General features: G+C 53.9%; 1 protein-coding gene across 4 annotated transcripts; it reads left to right on the top strand.

Annotated features, from left to right (window-relative positions):
- The first annotated feature begins 57 nt into the window (after positions 1-57).
- ZBTB21 (zinc finger and BTB domain containing 21) lies at positions 58-16,920 on the top strand. Of its 4 annotated transcripts, none has more exons than XM_058732085.1 (3): positions 58-262; positions 13,143-14,743; positions 15,344-16,920. In XM_058732085.1, the coding sequence occupies exons 2-3, from the start codon at positions 13,156-13,158 to the stop codon at positions 16,336-16,338; spliced, it is 2,583 nt and encodes an 860-aa protein (XP_058588068.1). In that variant the 5' UTR covers positions 58-262; positions 13,143-13,155; the 3' UTR covers positions 16,339-16,920. The 4 variants fall into 4 exon arrangements, with proteins under 4 accessions (XP_058588068.1, XP_058588066.1, XP_058588065.1 ...); XM_058732083.1 differs by adding an exon at positions 6,436-6,503 and having other exon boundaries at positions 13,143-16,920; XM_058732082.1 differs by having other exon boundaries at positions 13,143-16,920.
- Positions 16,921-17,844: the final 924 nt, after the last annotated feature.

Genomic DNA, 17,844 nt, shown 5'->3' with positions numbered 1-17,844 from the left:
CGCGGACGCCCCCGGCGCGCCCGTCAGGCCCGCCCTCGCCCGCCCCCGGCGCGGCGCACCTCCCTCGCCCCGCCCCCCGGGGCCAGCCGCCCAATCACAGCGCCGCGCACGTGACGAGCGCTGCCTGCGATGACCTCATCCCTGGTGTGGGATGACGTCAAATTCAAGATGGATGGAATCACAGCGGCAGCGGCGGCTGCGGCGCGCGCGAGCCGAGTGTGAGCGGAAAGGGGCCCGGCGACTGCCTCGGGGCTGGAGACCGGTGAGTAACTGTCACGCCCCTCGCCCTAGAAGAACTGCGGGGCCCCGCGGGAGGCCACAGCCTCCTCGCAAAACGCGGCCTTTCCTGACGTAACTCTGAGGTGATTTCTCTCCTCTTTTTTCTCTCCACCAGCGGGTTGCGGGTTCCGAGCGCTTCTGCGCGTGCGCCGGGTCCGGGCTCTCACCGAGCATGCCCCAGGCTCCCACGTAGCCGATTGTGCCTTCACACTGCGCATGCTCTTTGCCCGCACTTGGCCTCGCCCTCGCCACTGCGCACGCTCCGTCCCCGGCTGGTCTTCCCTCGCCCGGCCAGGTGCCCCCTGGGCCGGACGTGCCCGGCCCTGGCGCGCGCACCTGCGCGGAGCGGTTGGGACGCCTTCCGGGCCGAGGGCACGTGCTCGCAGTCCCGTGCAGGCGTGGGGACGGGCGGGGGCGCGAGTGTGCGCGGGAGCTGGGGGCAGTGGGACCCCGCACCTGCCGTGGCCAGCGCCCCGTAGCCCCTGGGTCCCTCCCGGCGACCGCAGGCGAAACCAGCCAGTAGCCCGGGTGGACTTGGCCGGCCCCGCCCCAGCCCGCCTCCTTGGCCGGCCCTCTGCCGGACGCGTGGACCCCGGAGCGCACTCGTTTCCCTCCAGAGCCCCTGGAGGACCTGTTTCTGCTCCGTTGCGGGTGGTTTCCCACTCGAGACAGGCCCGGCCGAAATCTGCGACCGGAAGCGGTGGGGAGGAGGGGGGTGGGCTGGGACCAGCGGTTCTGGAGAACCCGGCCCAGAGACCTCCGCTGGCGGGAATCCCCGTGATCTTTTCGTGTGTTCTCGCCCGGACCGCTTAGGTCGACCAAGTTCAGTAGCGCCCTGTAGACGCCTGTAGCGTGGGGGAGCCCCTCGGCCGGAGCCCTTCACAGGGCTGCGTGGTTCTGGAGAATGCCACTTGAGCGGCACGTTTGGAGGTGGGGTGTTTTCAGAGACTGGTTCTCCCTCGGGATTGCCAGACGGGGGTCCATGAGGGCAGAGGTTAATCAGACCCCCCGCGTAGTACAGCCTCCTGGGGTTTTGTAGTGCAGGAGCTCCCCTCTGGCATCTGAGGGCCTCACTGTATTACAGCATAGTCCAGTGATTGCCATGATGATGACCCCGAGTCATCAGTAAGGGGCCTGCATTGTGGTCTGTGCACCTCGTTTAAAAAGACAAAGCGGGGGGCGCCTGGGTGGCTCGGTCGGTTAAGCATCCGACTTCGGCTCAGGTCATGATCTCACAGTCCGTGAGTTCGAGCCCCGCGTCGGGCTCTGTGCTGACGGCTCAGAGCCTGGAGCCTGTTTCAGATTCTGTGTCTCCCTCTCTCTCTGCCCCTCTCCTGTTCATGCTCTGCCTCTCTCTGTCTCAAAAATAAATAAACGTTAAAAAAAAAAAATTTTAAAAAAAAAACGAAAAACAAAGCGGGTTGATCGGTTTTGGATTTTCCATTGGCAGCTCTTCTCCCCTCTGATGCTTGGAGTAAATAACCTCTTCCACCTCTAACGTCTAATTGTCATTACTGTTAAATTTAAGTATTCCTAAATGTGAAAGAACAGGAAGAAAGTGGACATGGGGGCACTGGTCTGCGTGAAAGCAACGTCATGTTTCATTCATTTCATTCAACGCTCTTGAAGGTGGCGCGCACTTCATTGTGTGCGGTGAACAGTGGAAAGGATAGAACCCCAGTCCTTCAGGAACGTTAACAGTGTTTATGGTAGGGGATGTGTAACCAGGGAGTGTCTGGGTGAGCGGGGGATGACTGAAGGGACAATTCTCGTGGTCCCCAAAGCTGATTCTAGAGCTGTTTACCAGTGAGGTTTGCCAGGGCCCGGTGATGGGCTGCAGAGGAGAGAGGTTTCCGGTTTGGGAGACCTGGTGGTTGTCAGCATACCTAACCAAATAAGGAACGTGTGAGGACAAGCAGATGTGGGGTAGGGGCGAGGGGGGGGGGGCGTGAGGACTGCCCCGGGCACGTGGGTGATGGAAGTGTTCATTCAGTGAGCCCCGTGGGCCCAAGGGCAAGTCTGAGCAGAGATGCGGGTTTGGCAGCCCTCGTCCAGGGGGCCTTCAAGCCCCGAGAGCTCATGTGAGAAGGGGGGCTGCCAACGGGCTAAGCTCTAGCAGATGCTGGAGCAGTGAAGGTGAGCGGGTGCGGGGCTTGGACCTGGAGCGTACGGATGGATTTCTCTCTTTACCTGGGAGATGCTTGCCAGGCCTGTGCTGAGCGTTAGGGATACACAGATCATTCCAAATAGTTGCGTTAACCCCAGAAGATGTGGATGGAGTATTGTGGCAGTTCAGGTAGGACTGGGCCACGGGCTACGGGCACAGCAACCGGAGCTTTGTAGAGACCGTGACATTTGAGCGAGAGCTTTCTGGGAAGGCTGGCCAAGGGAACTTGGAAAGGTATGTCAGGTGGTGAAAATTGGGTGCACAGGTTTGTAGGGTGGGTGGTAAGGAGTGTCCAGAAGGGGGTGGAAAGAAAAAGTATGGCCAGAACATGAACAAGCTTGTATGCCAGTCTGTGGAGTTTGGATTTTATCTAGGAAGCAACGGGAAGATCTGTATAGTATTCGAAAAGGCTGTGATGGGACCGGCTTTACTTTAGGAAAACAAATACAAGGCACAGTTTCCACTCCTGCCTGTAGTTGGATTGTCAGAGTACAGAAAAATCAACAAATATTGTGCAAGGAGTTTTGTTGGGCATTGTGAAGGGTATCAGGATCTATTAAATAGGTTTTTAGTCCTTACATAAGCTTACCGTTCTGTTGGGGAGACAAACCAAGTAAACGTTATGTAAATGGTGTGACTGTGATACAGGAGTTGAAAGGTATTTGCTCATAAACCGAAGTGGTCAAGGAACGTATATTCCTTAGCTAAGGCTGCCAAACAAAGTACCACAGACTGGGGGGCTTAGTAGCAATTTATTTCCTCACAGTTCTGGAGCCTAGAAGTCCAAGATCAAGGTTTGGGCAGGGTTGGTTTCTCCTGAGGCCTTTCTCCTTGGTGTGTAGAGGGCCACGTTCTCTCTGCCTTCACGTGCTCCTGTCCTCCTCTCCCCTTGGAGGGATACCGGTCAGATTGAATTAGGGTCCACCTTAAAGTCCTTGCTAAAACTTGATGAGCCCTTTAAAGACTCTGTCTCCAGGGGCACCTGGGTGGCTCAGTCGTCTAAGCATCTGAGTCTTGATTTCTGCTCAGGTCATGATCTCACAATTTCCTGAGTTCAAGCCCCGCATGGGTCTCTGTGCTGGCAGCTCAGAACCTGCTTGGGATTCCCCCGCACCTTCTCCCTCCCTCCCCCCCCCTCCCCTGCTTGTGCTGTCTCTCTCAGAATAAAAAAAAAAAAAAAAAAGACTGTATCTCCAGATCTGCTTGCATTTGGAGGTTCTGAGGGTTAGGACTTGAGTGTGTGATGGGGCACAGAGAGGGGGACACAGTCCAGCCCATGACAAAGGCTTAATGGAGTGATTGGACTTGAGCTGAGCTTTGAAAGATGATTAATGTTCAGCTGAGTCGCATGCGGGGGAAGGTTCCACGGGGTGCCTTGGACATTTCAGATCTGGTAGTGGAGGAAGCAGGACACTCGGGTTCTGTCTCAGAGACACGGCATCTGAAGCAGGAAGTTGTCACACGGGAAAAATGAAGGGAAAGAAAATGTAAAAAGTGGTTTGAAACCAGATTTACAGAGCTATAGAGTCTGTGTTTTTAAATTTCTGTGTTTTCACAGATAACCATTGTTTTTGTCATTACATATTTTCACCCAACTTGTAGGTCTCAGCTAAAATGTCACACGAGGCATTTCTTAGACTCCCTCTCCAAACCCCGTTTCTCCACCCAGGTATGGCCCCCTGTTTACTAACATGGCGTAATCTGAAGTTACCTTTTTCATTTGTTTCCTTGCTCATTATCTGATTTACCCCACTAGAATCCGGAGGCCTCATCTGTTGTGTGCGCCCATATTTCAGGCATGTCTAAACACGCCTTGCACATACTAAGAGCTCAGTAAATAAATTAGTAGTAGCGTTAGCTGCGTGTGTGCCTGATGGATGCTTGAAGCTTCGTTTTAGGAAGCTCCGTGCAGCAGCAGGGTTGTAAAGGATGGACTTGGAGAGTGCGGCAGGAAGAGTGAGTAACACTTGGAAATGTATCAGTTCGGGTCCTTTAAGAAGAAGAACAGAAACCGACAGGCTAGCTTGAGTAGAACAAGGAATTTATTGTAAAGATGCAGGATTGCTCCAGAGGTTTAAGAAAAAGCTAAAGAATTGGGCCAGGAAGTACGGAAACGAAGGTAACTGGCTGGAATGGGCATAGTGGGCACTGGCATACTGCATTTTTAGGTCACTGCTGCGCTAAATCCTCTCCACTCATTTGCTGCCTTTATTGGTTTTCGCAGGCCCGTATTCCAGACAGAAAGTTTCTGATCTGCTTGGCTTTGGTTGCGTGCCTACCCGTGAGCTGGGACAGAGCAGCACAGCACACTCACTCACTGGGGTTGGGGGGGGGGGGTGGTCTTCAAAGCCAAACCCAGGGCTGGGCCTCTTCCAGCAGGAGGCCCAAGCAGAAGCAGACAGGCTGCTCGCCGACTGAGGTGCCCCGCACGGGCCGGAGCTGTGCTGTGGAAGGGAGCACATCCTCAGCCAGAGCCAGCCCCTCCCCGAGAGACTGAAAACAGGGTGACGGGGGCCCCAAGGGAGCGGCACTCCTGCCCGGGAAGGGTCGGATTAAGTAAGGCTGGCTCTGCAATCTGAGGCTCTTTGGAGGATTTCTGACACCTGTCTGGTCACTGAGGGAGTGATAACAGCCAACTGAGAGCACTTCTGGTCTCCTTCGAGTAATAAAATCTCGTGGGGAGTCAGGCCTAAATCCAGCGGCGAAGGTTTGGGGCTGCGTGGTACGTGTGTGCTCGTGTTCCAGAGTCAAGCGTAGACGCTTTGCTCTTCTGTTTGCTTTGTGTTACGTGCATTTCTTCTCTGCCATAATGGTGGGGACTGTGGAAGCGGTCCCCAACGCTCCAAGGGACTGTGCGCCCAGAGTTCGGTTCGGGTGTGGATGTAAACAGACATTTTCCTATAGAACTGGTACCGAGGCTCTTACGGGCTAGTCCAGCAGGGAGTTTGATTTGTAATGTATATTAGCTCTGACACCAGCCTGAGTTTTAGTCTCCAAAACGTGAAAATCAGTGGGCTATCTCGGTCCCTTCCCCTCTCCCTTCCTGGGCCCCTCATTCACCTCCTGGTGCCCATTATACCAGTGCTTTGTTGTGCTTTGCTGTCTTCTGTCCACGTCACAAGAATGCTCTCTTCCAAAATCATCTACCTTCCCTCCATCCCCTTAACGATCTTAATTCCTTCCGCTAACATTGGTATAAAGAGGAAATTATTTGCATTGAATCAATTTCTATTAAGATACGAATCCCCGCTTCTCGTGGCATTTAGTACCTAGGGAATCTGAGGTATTGGTATGAAATAATTTTCTGCAGTTCAGTTGCAGAGTGCTTTGTAGCCATGCTGGGGAGTTGGAACTTGGATTCCCCGCCCCATAAGGGGTTTAAAGCCCTGACGCAATCAGATGTGTGTTTCTGAAAAGTATCTGTAGTAAAAACGGGAAGAACGGAACCTTTGCCGTTCCGATAGTCGAGCGTGAGTCCCAGGTCTTCTCTGATGTCCCCACTGTGCGCCCACCCACCCTCCCACCTCCCGGCCAAATTAAGTGCTTCCTGAAATCGGTGTTCTTGTAGCACTGTTGGCATCCGTCACCCTGTTTAATTTTGTACGTCTCTGTCCTCCCGTGGGAACGTGAGCTATCGGACAACAGGCCAGCGACTCTTTAGAACACTCGGGACCACGTACATTCAGGAAGGGAAGAGAGGAAGGAAGTAAAATGCCTGCTTGCCGTGTAGGAAGCACTACATACAGTGGGAGCTTGCGAACATAGTGTGTCTTCTGTTGATCATAAAACTCCCACGTGGTAAGCAGGGTTAGCCCCACTTCACAGGTTAAGGAAGCTACTACTCAGGAAGGTCAAGTGACCTTGACCAGGTTATATGCCTGATCAGTGGCAGAGCCAGGACTGGAGACCCAACTGATTTGAACGTCTTTTCCAGGAGCTGGGACTTCCATGAATTGTTAAGCATAAAGATTCTCATTTTGAAATTGCAGGAAACCGCATGAAATAGGAACAGTTCAGGCAGAGTTTGGGAAGATTTTTGTGTGCGAGGATCCAAGTGGTAAGCGAGCCAGCCCTATTTCAGAATCTGGTTTTCCTTGGGGGATTTCCACTCAGCTCTTTCCGTCCATCATAAACGGCTCTTTTCGTCCACATTTCACCCACTTTCCTTTCAAGAGCGCCAGGTTTTCACTATGACTAAAGTGATAGCAGGAACTCTTCACCGATGAGTCAGGTGGAGATAAGCCATGGGAAGGGCGTGGGGGTGGACGCGGTGGCAGTGTGCATTTACATGTCAGAGCTTTCAGATTTGTGATGCGCTGTCTTCGGTGAGTCCGAGGTCCTGGTCATTCATAATTAAAACGTACGTGAGAGGTTGGAGTCTGATGAGCCCGCAGATTTGTGGAGGAGGCAGTCCGTTCGGTAGCAAAGCTGGCCTTACGAGGGCTGAAGAGCCGAAAAAGCAAAGGGGTTTGGACATTCAGTCCGCACACCCACCAGCCACAAAGGGTCTGGCTGGGTTATCTCAGGAAATTCAGCAGCTGTGATTTCCACCCCCCTTTTGCCTGCATTCCTAATGGAGCATTTTATATTTTCAGTCACGTTGTTAAACAGGGTGTAAATGAATAAATATACCTACTGTCCTTAAAACACAAAAATCCAAATTGTTAATTGTTTGCAGCTAGACCGGGAAAGGGCCCATCGATCTTGAGTTTCAGTAATTACAAAGGTAAAAGCAAGGTCTTCAGCCGGCCCGTGAGGGGCCCGCGCTGCATACATCTCAAGGCTTTGTCCCGGGCCGCTGGACAGGACAGAGGGATCCGGCTCCTCTTAGGATCTTGACTGGTCTTCGTTTAGCCCTCGGGGCCCTCGTGCCTCCTTCCCCTCTGCAGCCCCATCACCCGCCTTCCCTGCGGGCAGCCTGTGCTCCAGCCACGCGCTCTGTCTGTCTCCTGTCCTTGAAATGCCCTTCACGCGTCCTGCCTGACTCCTCCCAGGTTTCTGACTCCTGCTCGTTCTGTAGAATGCCTTCCCTGCCCTCCCTCTCGGCTGCACCTGCGCCACGTCCGGACCGCCGCCCCCGTCCTGCGTGGTGCTCAGCATGCTGACGCGTGGTGACGGACTGACCTGTCCTGGTCCCACACAAGTCTTTCAGACGGGACCACGCTTCTCAGGCCTCCGTCCTCCGCGTCTAGCCGGGCCCAGTACATCCTGGACACGCACCGGGCTAGGAGAAGCGGGTAATGTGATGACGGAGTCCAGGCTCTGGGACCCGAGTCGCAGCTGGCCCTGCTTCTCGCTGAGTCACCTTAGGTACAGTGCGTGACTTCTCAGTGCCTCCGTGTCCTCGTTTGTATAGGACAGGGGTTTGCACAGTGCCCAGCTCAGATGTTAGTGTGGGAATTAAGGGAGGAAACCAGCGACAGGAGCGCCGTAGGGGTTAAAGAGCGTGGCCCCTGGAGCCAGGTCCCCTGGTGTGCGTCCTGCTCGGCTGTTCATTGTGCGCGTGACCTGGGCCAAGTTACTGCCCCTCTGGGCCTGTTTCCTCGTCTCTAAAATAACCGAGTACCCACCTCCCAGGGTTGCTGTAGGTACGCAGTTAAGGCGTAAACATGTGGACGCCATGTGGACGCCACGTGTGGCAGAGCAGGCACGCGAATCCGAGCCACTCGTGGGTGTCCATTAGCGCTCAGGGCAGTGGGACGGGAGATGCCCAGCTGCGTCCCACACTGCGTGCCAGGACTGCGCGTGCCCGGCCACTTTCCGAGCCGGTGGTCTCGTGGGGGGCTCTAAATGCGGCTGTAGCCAAATGAATGGTTTAAGCAGTTTACGGGGACAGCGACTCTTTCTCTTAAGGCCTCACTCTGAGTGACTTATTTTTTTCCTAATTCCCGAACGTTTTCGCTCAAAGAGTATGGGAGCCTGTGGTTCAAGGGATTAGAAGTAGGGACTTGGAACAAAAACAGCGATCACGATCATTTGAGAAAAGCAAAAGAAGGACACTTTTTTGGACCGCGTCGTTTGTGGCATGCAGTGGTGGGGGACGGACGGTGTGGGGTCGCAGTTGCCACACGGCCAGGAACATGGAAGTGTCCCGTGGTTTCATCCTCGCCCAGCCTTTCGGCCTGTGCCTGTGGTTTCATCCCTGGGTGTCTCAGTTTGGATTCCCCCACGAGCAGACCCTGAGACGGGAATGCAGAGTGGATGTTTGCTTGGGAAGTGATCCCAGGAAGCACAGGAGGTCGTAGGGAACGAGGAGCGAGAAGGGGCGCCCGTAGAAGGCACACTCGGCAGCAGGTGTCTGCTCACGTTTGGAAAATCAGACTGAATTCCCGAAAAAACCCGAGCCAATTTTTCTATCAAACTTCATCTCCGGTAAGGACACCCTTCCAGCTGTTCTGGTCGGATTCGTGGCGCTTTCTTTAATTCCTCGCCTTCTCACCCTCTACAGTCAGTCCGTTAGACGTCCTAGTAACTAACTGCCTCGGCTCCCCTGCTACTACCCTGCTCCCCCACCGTCCTGTCTCCCCTGGGTCACTGCTGCAGGCTGCCAGCTGGTCCAGGCTGCCATCACCTGTCCCCTGCCTCCTTGCTGCGGGCTCCCAGCTGGCCTCCCACCTTTCCTGTTTTCCGTGCTCTCTTCTCGACAATGTAGCCGGAGGGATCGTTTTGAAACATAACTCAAGTCATTGTCATTTTTCTGCCCAGAATCTTGGAGTGACCCTCGGTTTCACTTCTGGCAGAAAGCTCAGTTTGCCTGCGGTTCGCTCAGCCCTGCAGTCGGCGGCTCCCTGCTCCAGCCCTGCTGCCTCTTGCGCCCCGTGCCGCTCGCGCTGCCCTTCCCTGGGTGATTGCCATGGCTCCTTGCCTTCTTCAGAGCTTCTCAGATGGCATTTTGTCGAGTGAGTGAATGACTGATTTGTGGAGCTCTGGCACGGTTTGCACTGTGCTGTAGGTGCTCCGTAAATGGCAGCACCGTTTTCTCCTTTATTTAAAAAAAACATTTTTTTTTTTTAACGTTTATTTATTTTTGAGACAGAGAGAGACAGAGCATGAACAGGGGAGGGGCAGAGAGAGAGGGAGACACAGAATCAGAAGCAGGCTCCAGTCTCTGAGCTGTCAGCACAGAGCCTGACGCGGGGCTCGAACTCACGGACCGTGAGATGATGACCTGAGCCGAAGCCGGACGCTCAACCGACCGAGCCACCCAGGCGCCCCACCGTTTTCTCCTTTAATCTGCACGACTGCATGGTGTGGTAGCCGCTGTTATCCTTATTTTGCAGTGGCGGAAACTGAGCCCCAGAGACTGACCAGCCCGGAGCCCTGTCTTGGCCCGGACTCGCGGGAAGGAGCACATCGCACATACTTACATCTGTGGATGTGAGCACGTGAGACTGAAACACAGGTGTCAGGAGATCGCAGCCTTACTGTGTTTGAGCCACGTGGACATTTTCTACTCTGTCCCTGTCGTTTTATCTGTTTTTAATTGCTGGTGTCAAACCACTAAATTGATTTTAAGAAACGCTTTTGAAAAATACTCGTCCGTGCTTTTAATGCTGCGTCTTGCTTTTCTGAGCTGGGTTTCTCAAAAACTATTAGCGCTAAAGACCGTGGTCATTGCATAGCTGGGTTGGTAAGTGTGGCATTACAAGTTGCTTTCTTTTTCTGCTGACCTTTGTGAAAGGTGACAAGGGTCTGGGTAAACAAATGCATGATGTTAAGACATGACAGTAGGATTAGGGAAGAAATTAAAATGGCCAACAGAAAAGAGGAAGGGAGATGTCTCTATCAAGCAGTCACAGATAGAGGAATTAAAATTTGCCGTTGATACAGAATGTTGAAAGGCAGGAATGAACGGAAACTCCGTACACTCTGACCAAAGCATGTGTCTGGGGACAAGCTGCTTACCCGGCACCGTCTCTGGAAGCAGGCACGTCTCTGAGCCCATTATATTGAGCCAGCACCATCAGGGGGTCAGAACAGCGGTAAAGCAGCTTGTATGCCGTGCTCACTGAGTCCAGGTTGGGGGCCCAGCAGACTCTTTGTGGGCTCTTCTGAGGAGCCCCCATGCTGGTGGACCGGCAGAGGCTGATCCTTTGAAACCAGAGGAGAACTTGCCAGTGTGCTGCGTGCCAGGTTTCGTACACTTACAACCTGCCCCCTGCAGAATGATGAAACGGTCACAAACAATCCGCGTTACTCTGAATCCATTCAAAAATAAACGCATTAACTATTTTTTTTAATTTTTTGAATGTTCATTTACTTTCGAGAGAGAGGGAGACAGAGCACGAGCGAGGGAGGGCCAGAGAGAGAGGGAGACACAGAACCCAAAGCAGGCTCCAGGCTCCGAGCTGTCAGCACAGAGCCCGACGTAGAGTTCAAACTCACGAACCGTGAGATCATGACCTGAGCCGAAGTGGGACGCTTAACCTACTGAGCCACCCAGGTGCCCCAAATCATACTATTTTATTTATTTATTTATCTTTATGAATATAATTTATTGTCAGATTGGCTTACATACAACACCCAGTGCTCATCCCCGCAAGTGCCCTCCTCAATGTCCATCGCCCATTTTCCCCTCTCCCAGCCCCCATCAACCCTCAGTTTGTTCTCTGTATTTAAGAGTCTCATAGTTTCCCTCCCTCCCTCTCTGTTTGTAACTATTTTTTTTCCCCTTCCCTTCCCCCATGCTCTTCTGTTAAGTTTCTCAAGATCCACATGTGAGTGAAAACATAGGATATCTTTCTCCGACTGACTTATTTCACTCAGCATAATTCCTTCCGGTTCCGTCCACATTGTTGCAAACGGCAGGATTTCATTCTTCCTCGTTGCCAAGTAGTATTCCATTGTATGTATAAACCACATCTTCTTTATCCATTCGGCAGATGATGGACATTTGGGCTCTTTCCATCATTTGGCTATTGTTGAAAGTGCTGCGGTAAACATTGGGGTACATGTGCCCCTGTGCATCAGCACTCCCGTATCCCTTGGGTAAATTCCTAGCAGTGCAACTGCTGGGTCATAGGGTAGTTCTGTTTTTAATTTTTGGGGGAACCTCCGCACTGTTTCCAGAGCGGCTGCACCAGCTGTGCAGGAGGGTTCCCGTTTCTCCACATCCTCGCCAGCATCTGTAAATCATAACTGTTTTACAGAAGACACTGCAGTCAAACCACAGAGGTGTTACAGTGACAGAAGCCCAAGTGAAGGGTCAGCTTTGATTGCGTTGTCTGTGTATGAAATGGTTTTCCCTTCATCGAGAGCATGGGTGGTGCAAATATGGGCCCTTTTCTTTGACACCGAATTAAATGGTTACCGTGTATGAGATGCTAGCTCACGTAACCTTCGCAACAGCCCTAAAGAAGGGCACGGTCCCCCATGTTTCACGTGAAGGACCTGGTGCTCAGAGGGGCTAGCCGACCGCCAGGAAGGAGGTGGCCTCTCACCCCGTGTCTCTGCCCGAACACGTGCCCAGCCGCTGGGCCTTTTCTCGTCTCACCTTTAGGTTGTTAGAGAGTTGCAGAGAGATCTGAATCCAGACCTTTGAACTTATAATTAGTAATAATGAAGTTTAGATCAGGCCAGAGTTTCCTCTGTGCTGCTGTCAAAAATGTGATTTGATAAGAAAATTGTATTCGGGAGCCGGTAGGGTGTTTGACATAAGACAGAACGCAAGCTCTTCTGTTGTTTAACATTTCTAACCATTGTTAAGCACTGATACGGTAGTGATCAGTAAGTGACTTTTTTACCTCTTTACAGATTCTTGCCTTTTAAACTTTTTTTAGAGTGCGTGAGCGTGCATACGCGTGAGGGAGGGGCGGGTGGAGAAAGGGGGGGAATCTTACGCAGGCTCCACACTCGGCAAGGAGCCAGACGTGGGGCCCGATCCCATGACCCTGGGATCGTGACCTGAGCTGAAAGCAAGAGTCGGATGCTTAACCGGCTGAGCCCCCCAGACGCCCCAGATTCTTGCCCATTTTTAAAAAATTTTTTTTAATGTTTGTTTATTTTTGAGAGAGAGACAGAATGCAAGTGGGTTCGGTGCAGAGAGAGAGGGAGACACAGAGGGTGGGGGGAGAGGTGCAGAGAGAGGGAGCCGTCAGCACAGAGCCTGACGCGGGACTCAAACCCACAAACCATGAGATCATGACCTGAGCCGAAGTCAGACGCTCAACCGACTGAGCCCCCCAGGCGCCCCGATTCTTGCCCATTTTTAAAGGTCTGGTAAGGCCACCCCTCTGCGACCCAGTTGTAACGGTTCACGTCGTGTATAAGTATGCCCAAAAGCAAGACTGACTTTGTTTCCCGAATCACGGGCTCGGGAGTCCTGATAACTTCATACTTACTCTCTGAGGTAAAAGGGATAGAACGAAGCATCGGATGAAGAACCCTAGGTAACAAACTTTTAATTTCAAGTGGTGCCTTTCTGCGTAGCTGCCAAGTTCCAGCAGCCTTCCGACGGTGGTACGGTCTTTGGTCCTAAAAGTGCTCCGCTTCAGCCATCGCTGGTCTCCGGGAGCCACGAGGCCGGTTCGCTTCTGTTTCCCGTGGCATTTAAGGGAGAGCTTTGGTCTGCCTGCGGTCTGCGCAGTGTCGGCCCCTAGGAAAAGACAGCTAGCGTTCCCTGCCCTCGAGGAGCTTTCCGTCTCAGGGCGAGCTTTTCGGCACGTTTTTCATGATGATTCTGCGCTTTGTCTTTCAGATAAGCCCACGCGATGGAGGGGTTGCTGCATTACATCAACCCGGCCCACGCCATCTCCCTCCTCAGTGCGCTCAACGAGGAGCGCCTCAAAGGGCAGCTGTGTGACGTGCTGCTGATCGTCGGGGACCAGAAGTTTCGAGCTCATAAAAATGTCTTGGCTGCCAGCAGCGAATATTTTCAGAGTCTGTTCACGAATAAGGAGAACGAGGCCCAAACCGTATTTCAACTTGATTTTTGTGAACCCGATGCTTTTGATAATGTTTTGAACTACATTTATTCTTCGTCCTTATTTATCGAGAAAGGCAGTCTCGCCGCCGTCCAAGAGCTGGGCTACAGCCTCGGGATTTCCTTTCTGACGAACATCGTCTCGAAAACACCTCAGGCACCCTTTCCAACGTGTCCCAACAGGAAGAAGATACTCGTAGAAGAGGACGAAAGCAGTTCTCAGAAGAGAAGTGTCATCGTGTGTCAAAGCCGAAACGAAGCACGAGGCAAAACTGTCGGTCAGAATCAGCCCGACCTGAGCCACACCTCGCGGCCCTCCCCCGGCCTCGCGGTCAAGACCGGCACCGGGAAGCCCCACGTCCCAAAGCCAGCGGAAGCGCCTCACGCGTCGCCAGTAGCCGAAAAGACTTGGCCCAGAGATGGCCCTGCGGGCTGCGTGAAGTCCCTCGAGCGTCCCGGCTCTGTGGACGACCCTCACAGAAGCAGCTTAGCGAAGAGCAACGCGGTGCCGCCTGGCAAGCCGCTGCAGGACAGAGAGGGGACGGACGAGAAACCGTGTCTGAGCGGCCAGCTGCCCAAAGGAAAAGCCATAGAGCTGGCCTTGAAGAGACCACGGCCGCCCGTCCTGTCTCTTCGAAGCGCGTCGGAGACCCCCTACGTGTTGAAGGAAACCGGCAAAGGAGGCGGCCCGGGCGAAGACAGGAACCTGCTGTACTATTCGAAGCTGGGGTTGGTGGTCCCGTCCGGCGGCTCTGGTTCCGGAAAGCAAGGCATCGACAGAAGCGGCCCGCTGGTGAAGAGTCTGCTCAGGCGCTCGCTGTCCATGGACAGCCAGGTTCCCGTCTACTCGCCCGCCATAGACCTGAAGTCTTCCCAGGGGCCCTCGGCAGCGTCCGGGGAGGTGCCCGCCAACGTGTTCTGTGCTCTGTCTCAAAAGCCGTCTGTGAAAGAGTGCGACGACGCGTCAGCCCTCGACGAGCGGACTCCGGCGCCCCAGCCGCACCGCCTCAGGTCCTTCAGCGCCTCTCAGTCCACGGACAGGGAGGGCGAGCCTGCCGTGGCCGAGGTGCACGTCAAGACGGAGCCCCGCAGCCCGCTGTCGGACCCCTCCGACATCATCCGAGTCACCGTGGGAGACCCGGCGGCCGCGTCGTCCGTCACGAGAGACCTCTCCCTGAAGACCGAAGACGACCAAAGAGACATGAGCAGACTCCCGGCCAAAAGGAGGTTCCAGGCGGACCGAAGACTGCCGTTTAAGAAGGTAAAGGAGGGCGAGCACGGGTCTCCGGTGTCCGAACAGAACTTGGAGGAGGGCTCGAGCCCTCCTCTCCCCGATGCCGACTTTCCAGACTCTGACTTGAATAAAGAGGAATTTGGTGAGTTGGAGGGAACGAGACCAAACAAAAAGTTTAAATGCAAACATTGCCTTAAGATCTTTAGATCCACAGCAGGCCTTCACCGGCACATTAACATGTACCACAACCCAGAGAAGCCCTATGCTTGCGACATCTGCCACAAGCGCTTTCACACGAACTTCAAAGTGTGGACGCACTGCCAGACCCAGCACGGCGTGGTGAGGAACCCGTCGCCGGCCTCTAGCTCACACGCCGTGCTGGACGAGAAGTTCCAGAGAAAGCTCATTGACATAGTGAGAGAGCGAGAGATTAAGAAGGCCCTGATCTTTAAGCTGAGGCGCAGCAAGCCCGCTTTTCAGGCGCAGACTAGCTCCCAGGCCCAAGCCATCAAGAGGAACTTGCGGTCCCGAGCCAAAGGAGCGTACGTGTGCACTTACTGCGGAAAGGCCTATCGCTTTCTCTCGCAGTTCAAGCAGCACGTAAAGATGCACCCGGGAGAAAAGCCCGTTGGCGTCACTAGAGCTGCTAAGCCCAGGGAGCATGTTTCTCTGGAGAGCCCGGTAGAGAACAAGGAGGTTTACCAGTGCCGCCTCTGTAATGCTAAGCTCTCTTCTCTTCTAGAGCAAGGAAGCCACGAGCGGCTGTGCCGAAACGCAACCGTTTGCCCCTACTGCAGCCTTAGGTTTTTCTCGCCCGAGCTCAAGCGGGAGCACGAGGGCAAGTGCGAGTACAAGAAGCTGACGTGCCTCGAGTGCATGCGTACCTTCAAGTCCTCCTTCAGCATCTGGCGGCACCAGGTCGAGGTCCACAACCAGAACACGATGGCGCCGGCCGAGCACTTCTCCCTGCCCGGCCTGGACCACAACGGCGACGCGACCGCCGCCTCCAGGCCCCAGGCCCAGGCCGAGCCTCCGAAAGCCAACCACGCGGCGGCCGCCAAGGACGACGCCGCGTTCAGCGACTGTTCCGAGCAGGTGAACTTCGACTCCGAGGATTCTTCCTGCCTCCCCGAGGACCTCAGCCTTTCGAAGCAGCTGAAAATCCACGTCAAGGAGGAGCCCGCCGAGGAGGCCGAGGAGGAGGCGCCCGAGGCCCGCGCGGCCGCCAAGGACGCGGGCCCCAGCAAGGACAGCAGCCTGTGGCCATGCGAGAAGTGCGGCAAGACGTTCACGGCGCACAAGCAGCTGGAGCGGCACCAGGAGCTGCTGTGCTCCGTGAAGCCCTTCATCTGCCACGTTTGCAACAAAGCCTTCCGCACCAACTTCCGCCTCTGGAGCCACTTCCAGTCCCACATGTCCCAGGCCGCCGAGGAGCCGGCGCACAAGGACCCGGAAGCCTGCCCCGTCCCCACAAACTCGCCGTCCCCGCCCCCGCTGCCCCCGCCCCCGCCGCTGCCCAAGATCCAGCCCCTGGAGCCCGACAGCCCGACGGGCGTGGCCGAGACCCCCACGCCGGCCACCGAGAAACTCTTTGTGCCCCAGGAATCCGACACGCTGTTCTACCACGCCCCGCCCCTCTCGGCAATCACATTTAAAAGACAGTTCATGTGTAAACTGTGCCACAGGACATTCAAGACCGCCTTCAGTCTTTGGAGTCACGAACAAAGCCACAACTGAAGGGCCGGCCCCTTCGGCCCCTTAACGGAAGGGGAGGCGGTCCCCAGGTTTCAACCCAAACTGTGAGCCGCGCATGAGAAACAAAATATTTTTTCAAGAGAAGGAATAATAAAGGTTGGAAATTGTTACGCTTGAATAGAAGCTCGAGGGAAATCGATATCAATTAGCAAAGTCCTTACTCAGCTTAGAAAAACTAAACTACGTCGTGCTCTGGACCTTACGGTCACACGACGACTGGACTTCATCAATGTTGAAATTTTGATCGATCCCGGTTGTTTGCATGGTTCCTCATTCCACGGTGTCAGTATACTCTTTTACTGGAGGTTGTTTTGGTTTTTTACTGATTTGCAGCCCGTGAAATACTACTTAAGTATTTCTTTCGATTATAGCAGACACCTAAGTTCTAGTTAAGCCTCAGCCACGTCCTGGAGTCCGCAGTGTATCAGGAGGAAGGGGAGAGTAGTCTGCAGTGTTGACTTAGATCTTAGGATACTTTAGCAATAAAACAATGATAAGCCTCAACTGTAATAAGTTATCCTGACACTTGATAACAATAAATATTTGGTATTTTGTGGTCACGTAGACATTCTTTTGTACGAAAGTTGTGAGGAATTTAAATCAGCAATAGTAATACTTAGATTTTTATAAAGTAACAAAACTTGCTCTTGGGTCACTTAGTATAATTAAGGACGGGAGACTTGGGAAATGAAAACAGGATTTCTAGAAGGCCTCTAAGTTTACAGAAACTTCAGTGGCGCTAGGCGTTGTGGTCAGAGCTGGCGCTCCGGGCGGGCTGCGTGTACACATCCCGGCTTTCCGTTCTGACCACGCGGGGCACACGAAGCATCTCGCGTCCTCTGACTTATCGCTGCCACAGAGGGAAAATCCGAGCGCGTTTGGGACAGGAAACAAAGGTGGCACGAGGCGCTCACTGATGTTGAGTTTAACCACATTGGTGTAACAGATCGGGTCGGGACTCACGTTTACGCTCGTGGATCCCAGGCCCCGGGGTCCGTGCGGTGCGGCGGCCCTGAGCCCGGAGTTGGCATCGACTTCCGGAGCTGGGGAGCCGGGGAAACCCCACCCCGCGGCCTCCATGTGCCCTCGACGGCGGTATTTACAGCGTTCGGTTTCCTGCCTCTGTCTCCTGAGGATTTCTGTTAGAATTTGTTGGAGTTTATTGTGGTCAGACGTCCTCAGTGCAGTCATTCTGCTCTGAGTCACTGCTTTTGGTGTCTCAGGGATCTGTGTGAAAGCGCGATCAAGGGTCCAAAATGAGTTTCGGCTACCTAATAAGGCCCACGGGGTTTGGGCTGCCTTTTTTTTTTTTTTTCTTCTTCTTTTTCCTATTTTGTATGAGTTGCAATTAAAAGGCTTTTGGGAGGGGCCACCCGAGTTCAGTGGGTGTTTCCAAAGGGAAAACTGTCTCACTCGCAGGTACTTAGGTACGAACAAGTGGAAATACTATTGAAACTACAAAAGAGCTCCTTGTCAGGTAGTGCTACG

The sequence above is a fragment of the Neofelis nebulosa genome, chromosome 5 (genome assembly GCF_028018385.1).
Source record: "Neofelis nebulosa isolate mNeoNeb1 chromosome 5, mNeoNeb1.pri, whole genome shotgun sequence".
Lineage (NCBI taxonomy): Eukaryota > Metazoa > Chordata > Mammalia > Carnivora > Felidae > Neofelis > Neofelis nebulosa.
Note: the sequence above shows the minus strand (reverse complement) of the source record. Positions and strands in the feature narration are given on the sequence as shown.

What these genes read in the sequence shown, in the direction of transcription:
- ZBTB21 (XM_058732082.1), top strand. Translation starts at nt 13,156, where the DNA reads ATGGAGGGGTTGCTGCATTACATCAACCCGGCCCACGCCATCTCCCTC.